The sequence below is a fragment of the Crinia signifera genome, chromosome 4 (assembly GCF_055691185.1).
Source record: "Crinia signifera chromosome 4, ASM5569118v1, whole genome shotgun sequence".
Taxonomy (NCBI): Eukaryota; Metazoa; Chordata; class Amphibia; order Anura; family Myobatrachidae; genus Crinia; species Crinia signifera.
The window spans coordinates 226735672-226755913 of NC_139220.1; the positions used below are offsets into that span (position 1 = coordinate 226735672).

The 20242-nt window shown below is 41.1% G+C and overlaps 1 protein-coding gene across 3 annotated transcripts in view; it reads left to right on the forward strand.

Annotated features, from left to right (window-relative positions):
* The window catches only part of MYO5A (myosin VA), a 141127-nt gene that overhangs the window by 42412 nt on the left and 78473 nt on the right, over window positions 1-20242 (forward strand). For 2 of the 3 annotated variants that reach the window (XM_083183895.1, XM_083183893.1), the window contains exon 1: window positions 6479-6532. The exons of the other annotated variant lie outside the window; for it this stretch is intronic. In XM_083183895.1, the coding sequence (XP_083040021.1) occupies window positions 6494-6532 (39 nt within the window). In that variant the 5' untranslated portion in view covers window positions 6479-6493. Of the gene's footprint in view, window positions 1-6478; window positions 6533-20242 lie in introns of those variants that run through there. 3 annotated transcript variants of the gene reach the window in all.

Here is a 20242-nt window from a genome sequence, read left to right on the forward strand (position 1 = left end):
GGGCTCGCCACGCTTCGGGCTCGGTGGCTCGCTGCGCTCGCCACACTATTCTATTCTCAACTCCGCCGACGTGGATAGTGGGGGTATGAAAAGGTCGTAGGACGCGTACCGCCGCCCCTCGCGGGCTCGCTGCGCTCGCCACGGTTCGGGTTCACGTTGATCGTGGGGTGGCGTTAACAATTGTGGGGGCCATTTCACACTTTAGGGTGCCTATTTGGCCTCTGTGGGCCATTTAACATTGTTTCCTAAACATCGGGTCATTTGAGGCATTGGACAGAAAAATCGGGTCAATTGAGAAATTTAACATTGTTCCCTATGGGAAATCGCGGGCATCGCGTCGGTCGCGTCGCACCCGATTTTTAAGTGCATTCAATGCCCGCGATGGGCGCCGTGCTAGGTAAAGAGTACCGTACACTCCTGTTTATACTGACAACGTTAGATTAAACATTGTTCTCTTCACTGAAAAAAGTGAATCGCTGCATGTGTATGAAAGGACAGCATGAGGACCTGTGAGCTGGGTTATGGCAATTGTATGTACTTTGTAAGAGGTTATGGTGGCTTATACTAAACCAGTCGTGCAAAAAAAAGGAATGATGATTTGATAGCAGAAACGCATTGGGTTTGCCACATATCCCTTTTAAAGACCAGAAAGTTTCCATTTGAAAAATCAAGAAGGCAATGCTCCTGCGCAGGAGAACCTCTACATTCCAGGCAGGGTGTACTTGGGTTGTGGATGATAGGGTTTAACAGTAATTAGAGGTCAACATGGGAAAAAAGTTGACATGCAAATGGTCGACACATGAAAAGGCATTCATGTGTTTTTCCCATTTTTGGGGGGTTTCCCATTCGTAGATTTGAGCACGTGGATTTACAGCCCCCTGTACCCTGGCGTTGCACTCCATTCTTTGGGCCAGGTGCCACTGGCGCTTTGCTCGGCGCACTTTACCGTTCCTAGTCCATGTGGATGGTCCGGAGTATGAAAAAGTTCAGAGAGTAAAAAAAATAGTAAAACCTCATGTCAACCTTTTTATTTTATTTTTTTTCAACATCTTTTTTATTGGAATTTTCAAGCACATCCAATGATGTAATGCCATGTCAACCTTTTTATGTGTCGACCATGACAATATTGACCTATGTTTCATGTTGAACTAATGCATGTCAACCTAAAGTCCGAATTGTGTGGATCCATTCAGATTTATAACCATGTCTCAAAGTTACTATAAAGTGCTGTAGTGCAATAAGCAATGGATATTTTTATATAGCTACTGTATTTCATGTCCGTCAATCAAAAGTCTTAATGACCTACTTCATATTCATTGTGTTATACTAGGCGCACACTGTGCAATATTTTGGGCGATCAGACAGTTGTTATACAGTGGGCCTGATTCAGAACAGGCGCAGTTCCAATTTTTTTTACTACGGCACATGCATAAAAGTCACACTGCTCTCATAAGTTGTTTATAATGATCTTCCTCCCGTCATTTGCTTTTTGTCTCCTCATATTTATCTCTCAATTCTTTTCAAACAAAGTTACATATTGATGCTCTTAGTAAACTAATTTAATATTGTTATGCATAGCCTAGAATAGAAGCTTGTTGTAATTTAATATCACTTGTATGACCGTATTGGCTTTAAAGTGCCAATAAATCTGCTAAAGATTGGATGTATGACCTCTATGGTTTGCACGGCTTCTGTGGCTGACTTAATTCAAGTCTGCATTTCACCTAGTTTTTTTCAGTTAAGCCCATACACACTAGGTGATATTGTGAACAACATCGCTCAGAAAGGTCTTTCTGAGCAATATTGTTTTTAGTGTGTACACTCAGTAGCGCATGCAGGGGGGGGTTTCTGAGTACCCAGAAACCCCCCCCCCCCATGAGTCTAAGGGACCTAGGTTGAAAGCTGAGGGTCCCCTCTTTCCATAGGTACAAGAATTTTAAAAATCGGCCCTTGTGAACCGGAGATATAACCATCTGTGCAGTAAAGGGGTAATTAGTAAAAATTACTGATCCAGGCCCTACATGCGGAGCGGTTGATATAATACCCCCTACCACCCGTGGGACATCAAAGCTTCCCCCACCCCTACCGCTGGAGGATCGGTAGGGGCCCCAATACATTGCTATGCCCAGGGGTCTACACTGCTGTTGATGCCCCTGTATGTATATATATATATGTATATATGTGTGTGTGTGTGTGTGTGTGTGTGTGTGTGTATATATATATATATATATACTCCATATAATTAATGATTGTATCCTCCCCCCCCCCCCCCTCTTCCTCCATGTTCAGATTAACAAAGATCATGCTGCAGCCGCAGTATGAAGGCTGCCCCCCCCCCCCCCCCCCCCCCCCCCGGTTTTGGCAAGTGTGTCGGCGGGGATTTGCCACAGTGTAGGGGGCTTTACAGAAACTGTGTAAATCATAGTTGCCCTACATGAAAGAGATTATGGCAAACCTAAATGTACATTATATATAATAACACACCATTTGTTTGGAGACAGACGCAAGTTTTGTTATTTCAACTGTTCGAAACATTTAAGTTAGGCCAGGCACACACTACAATGATATGTCATTTTTTTTTATATGCAGGTGTGTACACCCTGTAGGTCTGCTGCTCAAAGACCTCTAGAATTGGCCCTGCAGGGCAGCCGATGCTGATATGTTGGCATGTCTGGCTGTGAATACGGGTGACTCGCTGACCACCCATGCACTGGCTTCAGGGACAGACATCATAACTTGAATTGAAATGCCCACCTAGTTGTGATGTCTGGACCAACATATCGACTTGACTGATCAGTAAGCATGCTTTACATTTTTTCCACTATGTCGGCAGATCTGTCGGAGTAATGTATACCTGGGCTTTACAGTTATATAATGAATATGATGCAGACAATACATTTTAGCTTTAGGGTATTCACATCAAATTTGGAGGAATTGTTTCCTCCAAGTGTTTCAAGGGATTGATATTAATAAATTGGTCAAGGGACCAGAACTAAATGGACAATTCACGTCAAAGCAGTTGCATGGACAGATCTGGGCTATTTGTTATTTCTTAATGAATTAAGCAAAAGGTCTGGGGTTGATATCAAGGATAAATAGAATGCTACATTGGCAGATATACTAGTAAAGGACATACAGTATGCTGGGTTAACACATTGGCTGTCGGATTTTCTGATCCTCTCCGTTATGGTTGCCCACTTGTCAGTCCTGTCCCCCTCCATGACAGTCTTGTCCCCCTGTCCATCCTGCCTCTATACTTAATGCATTCCATAGGGTGTGCGCCTCCTCTCCTGGATTCTGCTAGGCTAAGGTCTATCTCATCTCCCTAGCAGTGGGAGCATTGGGGGACACTTATTTTGGAGACTGGACAGACCTTACACAATTTTATTGTAGAGATAGATAATAAAGGTGTAGGGATAACATACCCTACACCAGGCATGTCCAACGTTGGCCCTCCAGATGTTGTGAAACTACTACACATCCCAGCATGCTTTGCCACAGTTTTGCTATTGGAGAATGCTAAAACTATTGCAAAGCATGCTGGGATGTGTAGTTTCACAACATCTGGAGGGCCAACGTTGGACATGCCTGCCCTACACCATAGCAATATCACCAGCACCATCCTAAACAGTTTCATGGGAGTGCCCAAGATGTTTTAGGAAAGGGGGTGTGATGTCAGCTTCAGCCACAATCAGCCTGTTGTCATCGCAGCTGCCGAGGTAAGTCCAGCACTACTCAGAGTCTGCACACACTATGAAAATCTTTTGATGGGGAGCAGTTTGCGAATGGATTTGGAATTATTTGCACGGCTACTTATAGATTCTCAACAATGCACATCTATTCACAAGGCAGGATTTCACTCTGGCGGGGCAGCGTTTACCTGATCGCTGCAAATTAGCAGCTGTGCGATCAGGCCTGAATTAGACCCATTGCCTCCTACGGCTTCATCTTCTCTATTACATAGTGCGATGGTGTGTGTTGCTGTTATCGGCCTGTAATATACATTTATTTCATTTTCTGCGTTTACCACTTTGGCCTACGGGAGATTTTGTTTAACATTTTGTCCTAACATATCCTAGAGATGGCTGTTGATAAAAATCACATGAGGTGAGAAGTTTCTGAGATTCCCATACCACCCCAATCATTGCGCAGTCCATCATTAAGATCACATGTGTATGATTTAACCTCTTACTCATTGTTTGCAGTGCGTTGATGCCACTGTTGGCTAGATCAGTGGCCCCTGAACTTGTTTCTCAAGACACTATACCTGCAGGTTTTACGTACATCCATGATTGACTGCAGATCGTTAAATCAAATTTAGTGATGTACTTACTAAGTCACCTGTGCTTAAGCATAGGTATCCTTAAAACCTGGATGGTTCGAATGCCTTGGGGACTGAGTGTGGGAACCTCTGGGTTAGTTCTTAAATGATCATGTGACAAGATTGGTGTACCTAATAAAGTGGCCACTGAGAGAATGTACGTGTTTATTAAAAAATGCTGGCATCGCTCACATTCGTTATATAAATTTAAATAAAAAAATGTTGTGTAGAACAAGATTATATTTCTTATGTAAGGTATACATTATAGGTCATTATGAAGAATACAAATATTTGCTTGGTAATTTTCACATTTATTTTGACAAGTTCACTTGAAAAGTCAGGCTTGTCTGTAAATCAGAATTGTAAACCTGTTTTCAGTGTTTTCTCTGTAGGTCCTAATGCCCCCTACACACATGCTGATATTAAGGCATTTCTAAGCGACTTTGCTAGGTTTCGCAAAGTCTCTTAGAAAATGCCCCTACATCAGTGTGCGTTTAGGGGCTATAGCAAACAGTAATGCGCGTCGTTATCGCTGACCGAGATTTGTGGTCTGTGAGAACAAATCTCGAGGATCGTCAGTGTTCTCTACCGGATGGAAAATGAAAATAATAGATCACGTCTTGTTTTCATTAAGTCTAAAACTGGGTCACATCTAGGATATTATCAATATATCCAAGGGGGGGATCCATTTATCTGTGTTAATTTACCGCCGATTTTTTCAGTTATAACTAATGTCTCAGAAAACTTGTGGAAAATAAATGCACAGTATAATTAGGGAAAAATGTATTTAACCGTGAAGCACATTTGACCGTGACCCAGTGGAGCTTACACATTCCTCATCACATGGACATACAAACACACTAAACGCCAATTCATCTACCAATATGTTTTTCTTTAGATTGTGCGAAGAAGAAGAAGAAGAAGAAGAACCTGGGAAAAACCCTGTGCAAAAATGGGGAGAACATACAAACCCCATATATCCTATATGATGCAGTTTTCCCACAAGTAATCTCATTGTAGGACACTGCAACCAGATTCTGAAATATATGCTGATGATAGAATAATATCTTGCCCTTACATTTTCAGTTTATCTGGGTAAACTGTTTTATCTCTTGAAGGTTATCACTAACTTTTTTTTTTATATATAACTATGCTTCTGTTCAAGGTACATTGGTCCTTTAAACGTGTTTGCTTGATAGAAGACCAGTGCATCTTAACTGTAAAGAAAATAAATCTGAAATTTGTCTTGACATTTTAAACCTAGCTCAGATACTGGAAATTCACTTTGAGCAGTCTTCTGAAAAATAAGTTAATGTCATTGATTGCTATGGGCTATAGCGTATATGTTATAATTTTAGGCAAACCTTAAGATCTTGAACTGTGTTTATGTTTCTGTCTTTCTGTATGTGCTATTGTGAAATGTGAAGATTATGTAATTGACACTTACCTAATTAAATAGCAAGAGTATTGAAGTCAATGGAGAGATGTGGTTAAGTCTTGCAGTTGGGAGCAGGGAATCTTTTTCTTTATCAGTCGTTGGGTATATCATCATGAATAGCAGGAGTATTGTAACAAACAGACCATGTAATACTTATTTGAAATGATTATGGAAGAGTTGCTAGAAGGGTGTGATCCGTTGCTAATTTAGATTAGTCCACAGAAATTAACTTGGCCTATTCCTATTGCAATCTCCTGATAGTACAAAATGTCAGAGCTTTCCCTCATCTATTGGCCAATGGTCCGAAGGCTCGGTACCCTGGGAGGTCTAGGAGGTATGACATCATGTACTGTCACAATGTTTTCTATCTAATAGAAATATGTTGCTAAAAAACATTTGGATTAATCGTTTTCCAGCCCAAGTAGATTATCACAAGACCGCACATATTTATTACTGTTAGAAAAACACAATTGGCTCTTTTAGACTTCAAATACAAACTAGTGTGCATCGCAGGAAGTCTGCACAATGAGTGGATTCACAGCCCAGCATTGCATGTCACAAGTCTTTATTCGTGATTTTCATGATTATTGAGTGTAGCCTTTGTAAGGCAGATGATTCAGCGTCGTCAGTCTCAGAAAGGACAGTATGTCTGGCGGTTACTAATTCCAGCTTCAAGGATGTCCACATAAAGCAATAAAACTGTTCTACATTCTATGTACTAGAAACTTGGGGAAATGATGATGGAAAATAATTTAGATTATGCATATGTCACAGTAAGTATATTTTTATTTTAGATTGTTAATGTTTTCACTATTATCCTTATGATGGACGTTACACTCTACAGTGGATGATGCATCAAAGCTTGGCTAATGGCAATATACATACCAATACGCTATTGACATTTTTTTTTTCTAAACCAGTTGTAAAATAACAGGAGCTTGTTGGTTGGCCCTAAATCTTCCTACACTTTATCCCTTTGCAGGGCTTGATACATGTCCATTAGTCTGTTGACATGAATTCTATATCAAAAGAACCTACATCCGGTTTAACATATGTGGTTTTGTGTTTCAATAAAATCATATTTTATTGTGTAGATATTGGTTAGTGCACAGAGCGGAACAGAGGTCATCTTTCCAAACAGGCAGATATAGGCAGCCCTGATCGGTGATACCTCAGTTGTGTCTGTGGGAAGCAAGTTGGACTGGAAGTTCACAGTTTATATTTAGACTTCCCACACTAGCACTGTTGTTCTAATGTTCTCTAGCAAATGCAATTCTAGCAAGAGCAGTGCATCATCCTCATATGTCTACTTCTCAATCTTGTACCCTTCGGTTTTAGAATGTGACCTTTTGTCGCCTCTAATGCGGAAGAGAGCAAGCTCTACCACCGGCTGTTCTCAATGTGGTTCAGGTTACAATTTCTTGTCGTGTTTGTGATTTGTGTGTTGGAATTTCTATAGCAACTTTCTCTCCCTATGTTATTGAAGATTGGACACATAATAATAATATAATTTATTTTTAGAATTCTTGTATATGTATGGGTAGTTATCTTCTAAGGGCAGTGCACTTATAAAAATGTATTTGTTTTATCGATATGTTTAATCATTTGGCTTTTAGAATTTAATGTAAATATAATAATAATAGAAAATCTCTTACAGAAACAATCCTTGGTATGTGCCAGTTTTGGGATATTTACTCTCGAACCCTACTGGAAATTCAAAAAATATATATATATATATATATATATATACCTGGAAGCGATATCTGTGGCCCGGAGACATGGTTATATACGTTTCCACCGAGGGATTCCATGTACAGACTCCACAAGGAGCTTCCGCAAACTGATTTTTTATTAATCCTAAAAGAGAATACAAAGAAAAGCATATAATGTCTTAATTACAACATTAATTGCTAAATAATTTTAATGAAGAAAAGAATACCCGGAGCATTATAGGGAACATAGTGATCAATTTGAAATGTAATATTTGTATATTATATGGTGCTATGAATTTCGGAAAATTTATAGCTGAAAGATTTTAGTCCTGAGAATTCTACATAATAGATTGCTCTACCTTCATACTGTCCTAAATAACAAAGCATTTAAGTGTAGGCATACGTTTTTAATTTAATATAATACAATTACAAAAATAGTGTCTATAAAACCATTATATATTTATATTAAACATTATTATCAAAATGTACATGAAGAAGAGGATTATTTTCCAGAAATAGATCAACAAGAAATGTCATTGCATTCCGTAGACAATAGCACCCTATAGAAAAAATATCTGCCAGTGTGTACCCAGATTTAGAGGGGATGCGGTCAACAGTCAATAGGTTGATCACTATTGGTTGACAAGCCATACATAGATCGACAATAAAACCGGTCAGCATGGTCAAAAGGTTTTTCAAAATGTTTCTCAGAACATTTTTTTTTCATACTTTACTAACCAAGTGGACATAAGAGAATATATTGTGTGCCGGGCATAGCGAGGCACTGTGCCCGAAACATCGAGAGCAAATGCATTACACTTATTCGGTGTCAATGTTGACCCATTCCATGGCCACGTTTTCCATGTGTTTACCATTCGTCCCCATCGACCTATTTGATGTTAAACTTTTTAATAAGTCGACCTATGGCCTGTCAAACTTAAAAATAATGTCGACCCTATGACCCATACATATTTAGAGTGCTTTGAGCATCGAGGTTAGGAATGCCCGGGCTAGAGGTGAGGGAACATCTTTAATCTAAATGTATAGAAAACTGCTGGAATGGAAATCTACTGAAACATAGCACAGGAAGTTCCTACTTCAGTGGTTCCCAATTGTGTGCCTAGACTCCCCGGGGTAACCTTAAGATACTTGCAGGTGTGCCTTGATTTGTTGGTTCAGGACCAATTCAAATTATTTATGGTCGATGTAACAGGCAAAACAGGACAAACAAAAGCAAATCCTGTCTCTCATCATGTAACTGACTCTATAGGTGCCCATACATGGCTTGAGGGTGCTGTGGGTGCACATCCCGTCGCACAGCACATAAAGTCTGTGCAGCCCATGCTTTTTTGAACTAGCTTCAGATCGCATTGCATGCAATCTAGTTAAAAACGCATACAAATATTGTACCGTGTACGGCCCATTCCCAGTGACCTATTGCCAGGGTTTTTTCACATGCACTACAGCTTCAATTCATTTAGGAATAATTTGGCTAATAAAGAGCAGCATTGACAAGCATCTAACAAAACCTCTTGACTTCACATAAGCTTGGATACGGTTTTTAAGTGCACATTAAACTCGTGTCAAAAGAATTTCATGTGAATCAAGTCTCTGCGTAAGTTCTATGCTGTTACCAAGTCAAGCAGCCGCAGACTATTCAATCTTTGTTATATAATTCTCTGTGTTTCATGGGATAGGACATGTACTTTTAGTGATTATATAGTGTGTGTGTATACATAATAATTATTCTGATGCAATTTGCTAATGCATTTTATGTTCCTGAATAAGGCCCTATGCATAAGTAAAGATCTAATGTGTGTGCACATATTTCAGAGGACCATTTTTTTCACATATGGTACACTAGTAAGCCCGCTCAAAGCAAATGCTTCAAAGCTAGTCTTCTATCTTGGGATTACCTCTGTGTTTGTGCGAGTGTAAGAGAGAAATAGATGTACAGACGGGGCCAGCGTTATCATTGTATTTTGAACGGCGGGATTCTGACCGCCGGGATTATAACTGCATCCCGTCTACGACACACACGTGCCTTATTCCATGGCACGGTGCTTACTGCACCAGGAGTCTCTCTGATGAGTGGCTCTATCTGGTTTCACTCGCTGCCAACAGATGGCAGTGTTTCAGAGATACACAAACGGACACACATATAAATTAACATGTCAACTCAAAAAGATAAACAGCTACAAATGTGTTTTTTTTTTTTTACAATGGCACATATGGGACATTTCATGGAATTGCCCAAATGTCACATTTCACATGAATCAGTGCAGTGTTGTTAAGTGGCTTTTTTGCATCTATCAATGAAAAATATGCAGAAAATATGTCAACTCCCCCCCCCCCCCCCACAAAAAAAAAAAAATGGAGATGAGCCATTCAAAGTACTGGGTCGCGGGGAGCAGTGCAGCCATCTACAGTTATTACTTGCAGTGTCAGGACAGGGATGACTGTATTTGGTTACTCCACCTCCTCCCTGCTCCAGCTGCTGCAGTGTGTGGCTAACTACTGTGTGATCTCTTCAGTGTACACATGGCTGGGATCGGCTCCTATCGGTGCGCCTGTCCTTGGATGTGATTTTTAATACATATGGGCAAAAATGAATTGCCCAAATAGCAGCAATAATAAATTCTATTTATTGAGTCTAAGCCTCAATAAACAGTAAATGGGCCCATTAATTATGTATTTTTCTTCTAATACACTATTATCTGCAGTCCCCCATAGTGTCCAATATGTATGCTGTTTTCACATGCGTGCGTAAGTATATAGCGATGGGAAGATATTTCTGTCATCAGGTAGGTGGTGCTCTAGGTCCAGCTGCCCTTAAGGGGGTGACATTCCGCAATTTAGGAATGCCAAAATGGAATAAAACCTTTCCCCTCACAAAACAAAAATATTGTGGTGCCTCTGGTCATAGGTGATCTGATCACACATTCATGCAGGAGGCATCTACTTATACCAGACGCTTCCTGCTGCATTAACATACACCTCACACCCTGCATACGCTAATGGTGGTAACATTGACACAATAGATTACAGTATTATATCAGATAACTTGCACTTTATTAAGGCCCATACACACTGGGAGACTTTGAGCTGAAAGCTGCTCAGTTTACTTGTTTGAGCGGCTTTCAGCTCGAAAGCCACCCAGTGTGTAAGGGGCAGCGGTGAGCGCTGATGGGCGGTCCCGCTTCATCGCTGGCCTGGCTGCTTATCTGTTGGTATTACCAGCAGATGAGTGTAAGCTTTCCATAGTGTCCTGCTATGGAAAGTTGTCCACCCCCCAGGGAAAATCGCTAAAACGGGTGAAAATCACTCAGTGTGTATGAATTGAGCGATTTTCAATCCAGCGATTTCTCCCCCCCCCCCCCCCCCCCATCATCGCTATCTATAGATGCTGAGCAAATCTCCCAGTATGTATGTATGTATGCAGATGACCTATATATTCTGCATACATCTGACAACATGCAGACGTGACACCCTACAATTACACAATCTGTGAAGAAGATAACAGCTGATTTATTTATTATAAAAGATACAGTGAAGAGCTTTCACAATTAAACAGATTAAAACAAGAACCCTCACTGAATGGAGCTACTTGTTAAAGGGCTACTAAACCATACAATTCAAATTTTCGGAACTTAACCTTGAAGATGAGATATATTATTCAGTGTAAAACCCTGACATTCCACCTTAGCACTGTTAAATTGTAACAGATCATTTACCACTGCATTACAGACAGCTGCAGCTCCTCCCACATCTTGAAGACTGTGTCCTGATGTGCCCTGATATTGGGGAAACAGCAAATTATGAGTTGCTGTAACAACACTGTCCTTGTGTATAAGTAACAAATTCACATTGTGGATTGCTGCGAAGCATGACTGCCAGTTATCAGGAAATGTCTGCTGGTTTATTAAGATAAGCACCACCACACATGTCTGCTCTTCCAGAATGTACCGGAAGACTAGGTCCTCCTGCTAGACCCCATGTAAACACAATTCTTCCCACTCAGGACCAGGTCTGATTATTTTGCCATTCTTATTTTTCAAATAATGTAATTATGGCCATAAGTCATTGTGCATTGGGAAAGGTGAGACTGAAACTCATGTCATCACATATCCGTATGCCAGTATCATGAATGCTTCTTACATGCCAACCTGCTACAGAGGTGTGAAATAGAGCAGTGGTTCTCAAACTGTGGGTCCTGACCCCAAAGGGGGTGGCGACCATCTCTGTATGGGGCTGTGACTCCATGTTGCTGACCATCAAGCTGATTACTTCTCTAATCTCTCAGCCAGTGATGCAAAGAGTTTGAAAAATCAGTTGAATTGTCTTTTACTTGATTCTCCTTGCATAATTTTGTACCTCCACAATACTGCCATGCATGTGTGTTCTGCAGACCACACATGTGGTGAACGTTCTATGGTAACTTGCTGGGGTCCTGTAATAATATTTATTGTCTGATGGAGTCCCAGAGCAAAATAGTATGAGAACTGGTGAAATAGAGCATTTCATGGTTATGTACCAAATGCAATTTGACTGGAGGCTGCCTGACAGGAAGCTGGCATTAGGGGGTGGATGCCTGCGGTTTTCAGGGAGTGTCAAAAAAAATTGGGCATGCTCAAGCATTTTAAGAGAGGCTCTGTGATGTCCACGTCGGCCTCGATCAAATTTACATTTGCACAGACTGGAAAAATCCATCAAAAAGTGGATATTGATCTGTGATATTTTCACAATTGTATTTGTAGATTTACACAGGGCGGGTTTTTCTTCTGTCTGGGTGGAGTCTAACCACTCACAGTCATCTGCAACTGTGCTGGACAGCAATCAGGTCTGAATCAGGCCTCATTTTGGCTCCAATTTCCTCACATTTATACTCCAACAGCTGGCTCTAATCTTCAACTTATACAGAACTCTTACATCTGTCCCTTTAATCAAATGGTACTGTACATCTAAGATATTGGCGCACACTCTGTTTACAGCTATTACAACACAGCTTTGTGGTTTACCATTAAACAGAATGGTATTGCCTGATAATAGTGGCCTCTTTTAGCAGGGTAATGAGCCCTGCCACACTTTAAGAATTGGCCAGGAATACTATGATGAACATGGCAAAGGTGTTGGTTTGTCCCCCAAATCCCCCAGATTTCAATTTGTTCAACCATCTGTATAATGTGTGGGGGGAAAAAACAGTCTGATCCATGGAGGACCCAACTTGCAAGTTACAGAACATAAAGTATATGCTGCTAACATCTTGAGACCACATCAGTTTGTGTTGTGAGTAGAGTGTGTGTGGTCTGGATACACTTTTAGGGACCATTTAAAAGCTTGTTGATTTTGTTTCTTGTGGCACTATGCAGAGCGTTCCAGGGAATAGGTGCAGCATGAGAGAAATCCTGAAGGAGGTGGTGAGAAAAAAGTATTTGATGTAAAGGGAAAAAGGAGGTTGTATACAGTGTTTAAGCAGCTCAAAAATGGTGAAGGTTCAATTCTGTGTATTTATGGAATATAAGGTTTTGGTTTCCCTGACGTGTCATGCTTTAACATATTTTACAGCTGTTGACATTTCTTCCTGTTACACTTGCATTGGAAGATACTTGTTCTGCAATAGAAGTAAAGTAACATGTAGTTAAGTTGATTTGGTCATTTGGGCATCTGTCAAGTAAACGGATGTCATAATTTAGAATTGACAACAAACAAAAACAAATCCTCTCTTTGTCCCAGTCACATGGGCTAGGCAGTATGTGAATCAGACAGGGTGTGTAACGGGAGGAATGTGCATGTTCAGCACCACACGTGGATAAATGTTTTGCATTCCAAGAACTATTTGATCAAACATAACATTGTTTCCTTTTTTGGAATCAGATAAACTAAAAAAATAAAAATTAATAAATTAAATTGGGGAGATTGATTTGGAATAATTTCATATTTTAATCTTTTCAGACAGTCATGCAGAGTTGTTAGTAAATTACATTTTGGTTATTTTGTGTATTAAAATAAACAATTTGACTTAGGAGAAATTGGCAATATATGTATACTTTGAATGGTTTAGACCAGTGGATACAATTTATCTTTTAAGATTGATAAACAAGTGATTCTGCCATTGCCTAAAATAGGTTGTTCCCAATTCAATGTATTGCATAGTAATTGGTTCTCATCCTTTCATAGTAGTGTATGATACGTAATAGCTGGACTTAACCTATTTTATTATTAACCATTTGAGCTATTTTTTTTTTTTTGTGTATGTTTTTTATTTCGTTTTTTTGTGTTTTTGGTTTAACCTAATTTCTATTTGAACATTCTCTGTATTTCACACGGGATGCGACACCCATAGAGGGAGAATAAAATAGTGTGCCGAACGTAGCGAGGCGAGCCCGCAGGGGGGGGGGGGGGGGAGTGATCCACGACCCCCCTTGTCGGGATTCCGGCATCAGTATTTCGACTGTCGGGATTTCATACTGATCCCTTTCATACAAGTGCCTATTTGTCTACATAAAATTATGGCTTAAATTCCTCTGCGTGCAATGCCAGTTCAAACTCCTGTCTTGCAAAAGTTTGATAAATTTGGTGCTTTTGGATTGAACACAGGAGGTTTCCTCCACAAAAAGAATAGCTAGATTTGCTTGGACTAAATCTAGAATGTAGACCAGTCGTTCTCCGCTCCGGTCCCCAGTACCATCAACAGGCCATGATGTAATGATGCCACCTGCTTCCACTGAGCGGAATCCTCAAAACATGACCTGCTGGGAAAATTTGAGTTTGAGAAGCCATGTGTGTAGACCATTCCATTTAGTCTGGCTACGTGCAATGCCTGGAAATGTTGCCTCCCTTAGTACAACCCATAAATGAATAAGCCGCTGTGTTACTTTCTTCTAAAAGGATCCTTTGCAGATGGTCTATTATGTATTTCTTTAGATAAAACAGTGAGGATGTCTAGAGATCATGTAGTTTTATTTACTATATAACAGAAGAATCTGTAGTGCACAGATAGCAATTAGTTATATCCAGAGGCATTAAATAAATTTAAATATTTATTTAAAAACAAACAGTTTTTTTTTTAAAAAAGAAATAATGAGGAGTATGTACATCCTAAATCTATCAATATGACGTCATATAAACATACATGAAAATTCTAATATATAAGAGGTTGATCAGATGAAAAATCTCATTTAAAAAAAAAATCAATGAGAAAGTTCTGGCATTGTCAGAATATATAAGAAGCTTCCATTTCACATTAATATACTGATACTTTAATTTTATAAATGATTTTCCAATGGAAACCATTTCTGGCTGCAACCACTGAAGAGCTCACCGTAAGCACAAGTGATTTGCTACGTCTCCTGTGGTGGAGATGGGAGCTGCATGTTACCTTTCCTGGATCAGAGTGAGTACGCCGCTGCCTTCCAGCAATCCTCCGCAGTCGGCGTATGCAGCTGAGGGATGGATGCCCACGAGTGCACACCAGAGATGTGATGGAAAGATGTGCGCTCTTAACTTTGCACTGACTGGCGGCAGATAGCCCGCAAGCAACTGGGGTCCCTGCTGTAGTCCAATTTCACCTCACGACGGAGCTGATGGTGAAAGCAAAGTGCAGGCTGTCCAGTGTGTTAGAGTCGGAGGTCCATGGTTTTTCAGTGCAATATTGGGGGGGGGATTGAGTTGATTACTCAACTGATCAAATATCAGTTTATCAGGCCCATTGACAATGGTAAATCTCAGAATTCTGTGAACTAAAAGTAGATCCCGGGCCACAAAAGTCTGGCCACCACTGTCTTAAATTGTATCTCTACATCTGAGCTGTCCAGCTAAGGGGGTATTAAATCCCAGGTACTGTATTTTCCTGACCACATTTGTGTATATATATAAATATGAACCACACAATTTTGAGGCTTAGCAGGAGGTCTAACTGTAATTTTATGATATTCGGCAATCCTAGTGGTGGAAGGTCAATCTTTCTTGTGTTTGAAAGCGAAGTGTTGGCACCTACTTGTGGTGTGAATTCAGTCTAAACAATAGCCATTAGGAGCTGGTGGAAAGTTCATACAAACACTGCTTTCCTAGCTGCTTGTCCCTTGTGACTGCATCCTCTGCTGCAAATGGAAAATAAGCCCTAGCCGTATACAGAGTGGCTGTTATGATTCATCTCACAGAGATGGGACTTGTGTTCCTGAAGTGTGAATTACTGCAATCCTATTCAGAGGCATAATGAAAACATTATTTACACATTTTGAGATTTTTTTTTTTAACATTATCTGCATTAAAACCCCAGGGGTCTTCAGAGGGCACATTTAACACCACTCTCTAGTTTCTGGATCTGTCTGCCCGAGTTACACAAGCAAGTGTAGCATCTCGCAGATCAGACATAACTGTGAGACATGATGTCACTAAAGTGAATGTGTACGGCATAAACCACAGCATGACATTTCCATAACACTTCAGGTGTGAAGCTTGAAACTAGCTCACCCAAAGTGGTCTGGAGCTATTTTTACTTAAATATTCACCCCCTTCCTTTTAAAGTACACTGCTTTTTATGACTGTGATTTACTAAAAGACTATGATATTCAATTAATCACATGTTTTCTGCTGTAAAGTCGTCATGCATTAATGATCCATGCACATCACATGATTTTTTTGCCAATAAAATCAGAACTCGTGCAATTCAATTAAAAGGTCCCACACAAAGCATATTTAGGGGGATATTCAATCTCCGGCGAGCACCTATTCAATGCTGTCTTCCCGACAGCATTGAGCAGGGTATCTCGGCAGAACGAGCCCAACATCACAAGCTGTCGGGCTCGTTCTGCCGAGAACAGCCGGGAAGTGACGAGCTGCCGGCTGCAGCTCGCCTCTTCCTGGCCGCAACTCGCCGCCACGCCCCCTTTTCGCTCCCCGGCAGGCGGGACATTGAATCCCGCCTGCGTGTTCTCGGTTCGAGCTGACCGAGAACGGGACTGGGTCACGGCGGTCGAGCAAGCTCGACTGCCGTGACCCTGACATTGAATACCCCCCTAAATCTGCAATGTGGTCTGAATATCTACCTATGATGTTATATGGGGAATGATTCAGCTTGGATGGCATATGATCAGCTGCTCACAACAGCTTATCATATTTGACCCTTAAACAATAGAAATGCAGTAGGAGGTGCATACCACCCTCTGACTGGATTTGCCATCGCAATTTAAGAGTAACATCGCAACCATCAGTCACGGTGTCCCTCTGGGACTGCAGCCTGAGTAAGTCTAACATTACACAGGCTGCCTGCCTCAGCCTGGCTTGGGAGGCCAATGAAACTGTGCTTCACAGAGCAGTCTTTGGCCTGGCCATTCCTGAAAAATGGAGGAGGCACCTCACGTTTCCAGAAACCCCCATCCCTCCCTGCCAATGCTTCACGGTTCTGCGCTGTTATCGGACCCAAACATTATGCAAGCCATTCTGAATTAGCCCCATGTATCTTCTGCTGCTCTAACCAGCAGAAGATACATTTTTTGTACTACTACTTAACTGATGTTGGATGCTTAAATGACTATTAATATAAATGATACTTCTGCAGTGTGTGATTTTAGTGAAGTGCATGAAAGTGTTGGGAAATCATCCTGAAAGTGTAGGAGGCTGTCATAACCAGTCACATTGTTATATTTGACAACTCTTATTAATGGGTGGTACATTTAAACATCTGATACCACTTTTTATATTGAAAATGCCTGGTTGCACCTGGGATTTGGATACTGGCCGGGACGCTGATCGTTCCGACCTGGGTTACCCAGTCACACTGCACAGCAGCCTGGGTCTGTCACGCTGCCCTATCACACTGCGCGTCAACCCGGGTTGGACCCAGGTTATTTGTGCGATGTGAAAGAGGCATAAATAAGTGTATTTATGTAAGTGGGAAATAACTGTGGCAACTACCATCTGAAAGTACGGTACTGTATATAAAAAACTATTTTTTTTTTCATCAGTGCAACATGTCAACTTTCATGTCATTATACATGATTTTTAGAGAAAATTATATGAAAAATGTATCTCGCTGCTCTCGCCACGCTGCGGGCACGGTGGCTTGCTACGCTCGCCACCAATTCTATTCTCCCTCTATGGGGGTCGTGGACCCCACACAAGGGAGAATGGCCGGTGGCCGTCGGGAACCCGTCTGTCGGAGTTTTGACAGTCGGGATCCCGACGTCGGGACCCCGTCCTGCACCCACAGAAACTGCCTATGTGGCTGAACAGTTTAATCTGGAAAATTTGTGTGGTTTTGTATGCCAGCGCTCAGAATACCCGAAGGAAATATATTTACCCTCCCCTGCCCCCCTGCAGCCTGACTCTAGAGGTCCCCATACACTGAACCAATTCAGGTCGATTTAGGCTAATTCCATCGAATTGGCCCAAATCTGGTTAGTTTAATGTCCCCTCAAGTCCGATGTGCGGTCCAGTGCGCATCGGACCTGAGTCGGTGGTCGGACCTGCTGGCCGGGGACATCCCTCCAGGCGGTGAGCTGGGTGGAGAGCAGGAATGCATGTGATTATTCACAACAAATTGTGATCGATCGCATGTGTCCCGGGCGGCTCTTGGGGTATCAGGTGGGCGTACACTGCTATGAGACATCTCAGCAGTGTTTGGCCACTTTAAGCCTCCCTGCTAGTGCCTAACCCTAATCTCTGTGCCCAACCTCTTTAACCTAGCCCCGCAGTCTAACCCACCCCCTTTCTAAGTTCCTAAACCTATTTCACCCCACTCCCCTTCAGCCTCTAAACCTCCATACACACTAGACAAGAGCGATATCTTTTACTGTCTCACTTGATACCATTTCATGTCCAGGCACTGGTGTTTTGATAGCAGTCGGGACGCTTGCATCCTCACTGCCAGGACTGCATCCTATTTTGTAAATGTGATTGTTTTCAGGCTGCTCTTGAAATTGATATATGAATAATAGAATTTGTATGATTTACTTATGATTATCAATTTGTAGACCACTTTCTCTAGTTCAAATTTGGTTGATTTAGCAAAATTGCTGTTCACTTATACTGTTGGATAGATTGCATATCATAGTTTTTCATGCTAGTTTAGTAAACTCCTGATTTTGTTTTTCCTATTAAATTTTACATTTTATATTTTGTGAAAGGCTGGTTTGGGATTTTTATTTAAAATCTATTTGAAGAAATTTTGACAACTTGAAAACTATTTGATTCATAGTTCAATATTATAGACTACAGTTGTTAAACTTTAAAAAGATTCTAAAGGTTCCTTGAAATGTAGCCTTAGGCTGAAATCTTTGCATTGTATATGATTTTCAGTGTTTTTTTCCTGTTTGTCAATTTTAAACTTCAGTAATGTTTGCTGTTGAAACAAACTACTGTGAAACAATTACTGCTCCAACAATATAGTTAATATCAAACTTTGTATTTGAGATTAAGGGGGATATTGAATCTCCTGCCACCATTCCGACAGGGGAATTGGTGGCGGAGCCCTATTAAGTGCTGTCTTCCTCGACAGCATTGAACAGGCCTCTCGGCAGAATTTGCCCGACTTCACAAGCAGTCGGACATGTTCTGCCGAGAACGGATGGAAATTGTCAAGCTCCTGGCTGCAGCTCGACGATTCCCGGCCACTTCTAGCGGCTACGCCCCCTTCTCAGCGCTCGACAGGCAGGACATTGAATCCAGCCCGACAGTCGTGACCCTATATTGAATACCCCCCTAAAAGTTTAGTCCTAAAACCCTTCCATTGTTCTTGAAAATATATTTTTGAGATTTTCTTGACCAAAAAGTGTTAGTTTAACGGGGTGGTTTATGGAAATTTCATACCAAACAATATTCGCTCTGTTCTAGCATCTCCATTTAAGGCTGGAATTTCAAGTTTAAATTTTAATTTACAGTTTTTAATTCTGCAAATGTACAATTCATATTTTGCCATGACAAACAAACCTTTAATATTATGTACCCAACATTAGTAATCAACTTGGTGTCCTTGGTTCTGTTTCTAACTGCATTAATATACTTTTAGTGGACTTATATCTGGCCCGGTTTGCAGTAGTTTCTGGGACAATGCCTTTTGCGTATAAAAAGTGATTGGGTGCGACCCTGACCAAGTCAATTGCCCCCTCTTCATCACTACTCTGGCATGTCTTTGCTGTCAGAGTCACTAATAAGAGTGGGCCTAGCACTTACGGAGGTGCTGAGCTTCCCCCATGCTCTCCTTTTAATGTGAATAGATGTGGAGCACATGCGCATGCCATCTATTCACGCGGCGCTAGGAAGGGAGAGGGAAGAATGTTTTAGTTGGTCGACGCTAAAGGGACAAGGATGCATTTTGCTTTGTAAAACTCTGGCAAGGTGTGGCGGGTAATTCTGCCTAGCATGAACACACGCAGACATCACAAGTAGGCAGGCATTTACATTTGTTCACCCAGTTGTGATATTACTGTCGGCAGCTGTTACAGGCAGCCAATGTACAAGTTGGCAGGTCGCCAGCATGTTCTGTTCACACACACACACACACACACACACACACACTATGCAATATATTGTTCATCGCCTCATTGGATGCTGTATTGTGTCATTTGTACCCAACCTAACATGGTTGAGGGATTATTGGAAACCAAGGTTTCATCCTTTTGTACTATTCTTAAAAAAATGTACAAAATTGATGCCAGTGCGTGGTGCAAACCCCACCATTATTTCTTCACTCGATAAGCTGTGAATTTCTTCTTTTTTTTTTTGCAAGCAGATGGCTATTTATAGCATTGCAATTCTACACTATACTACGCA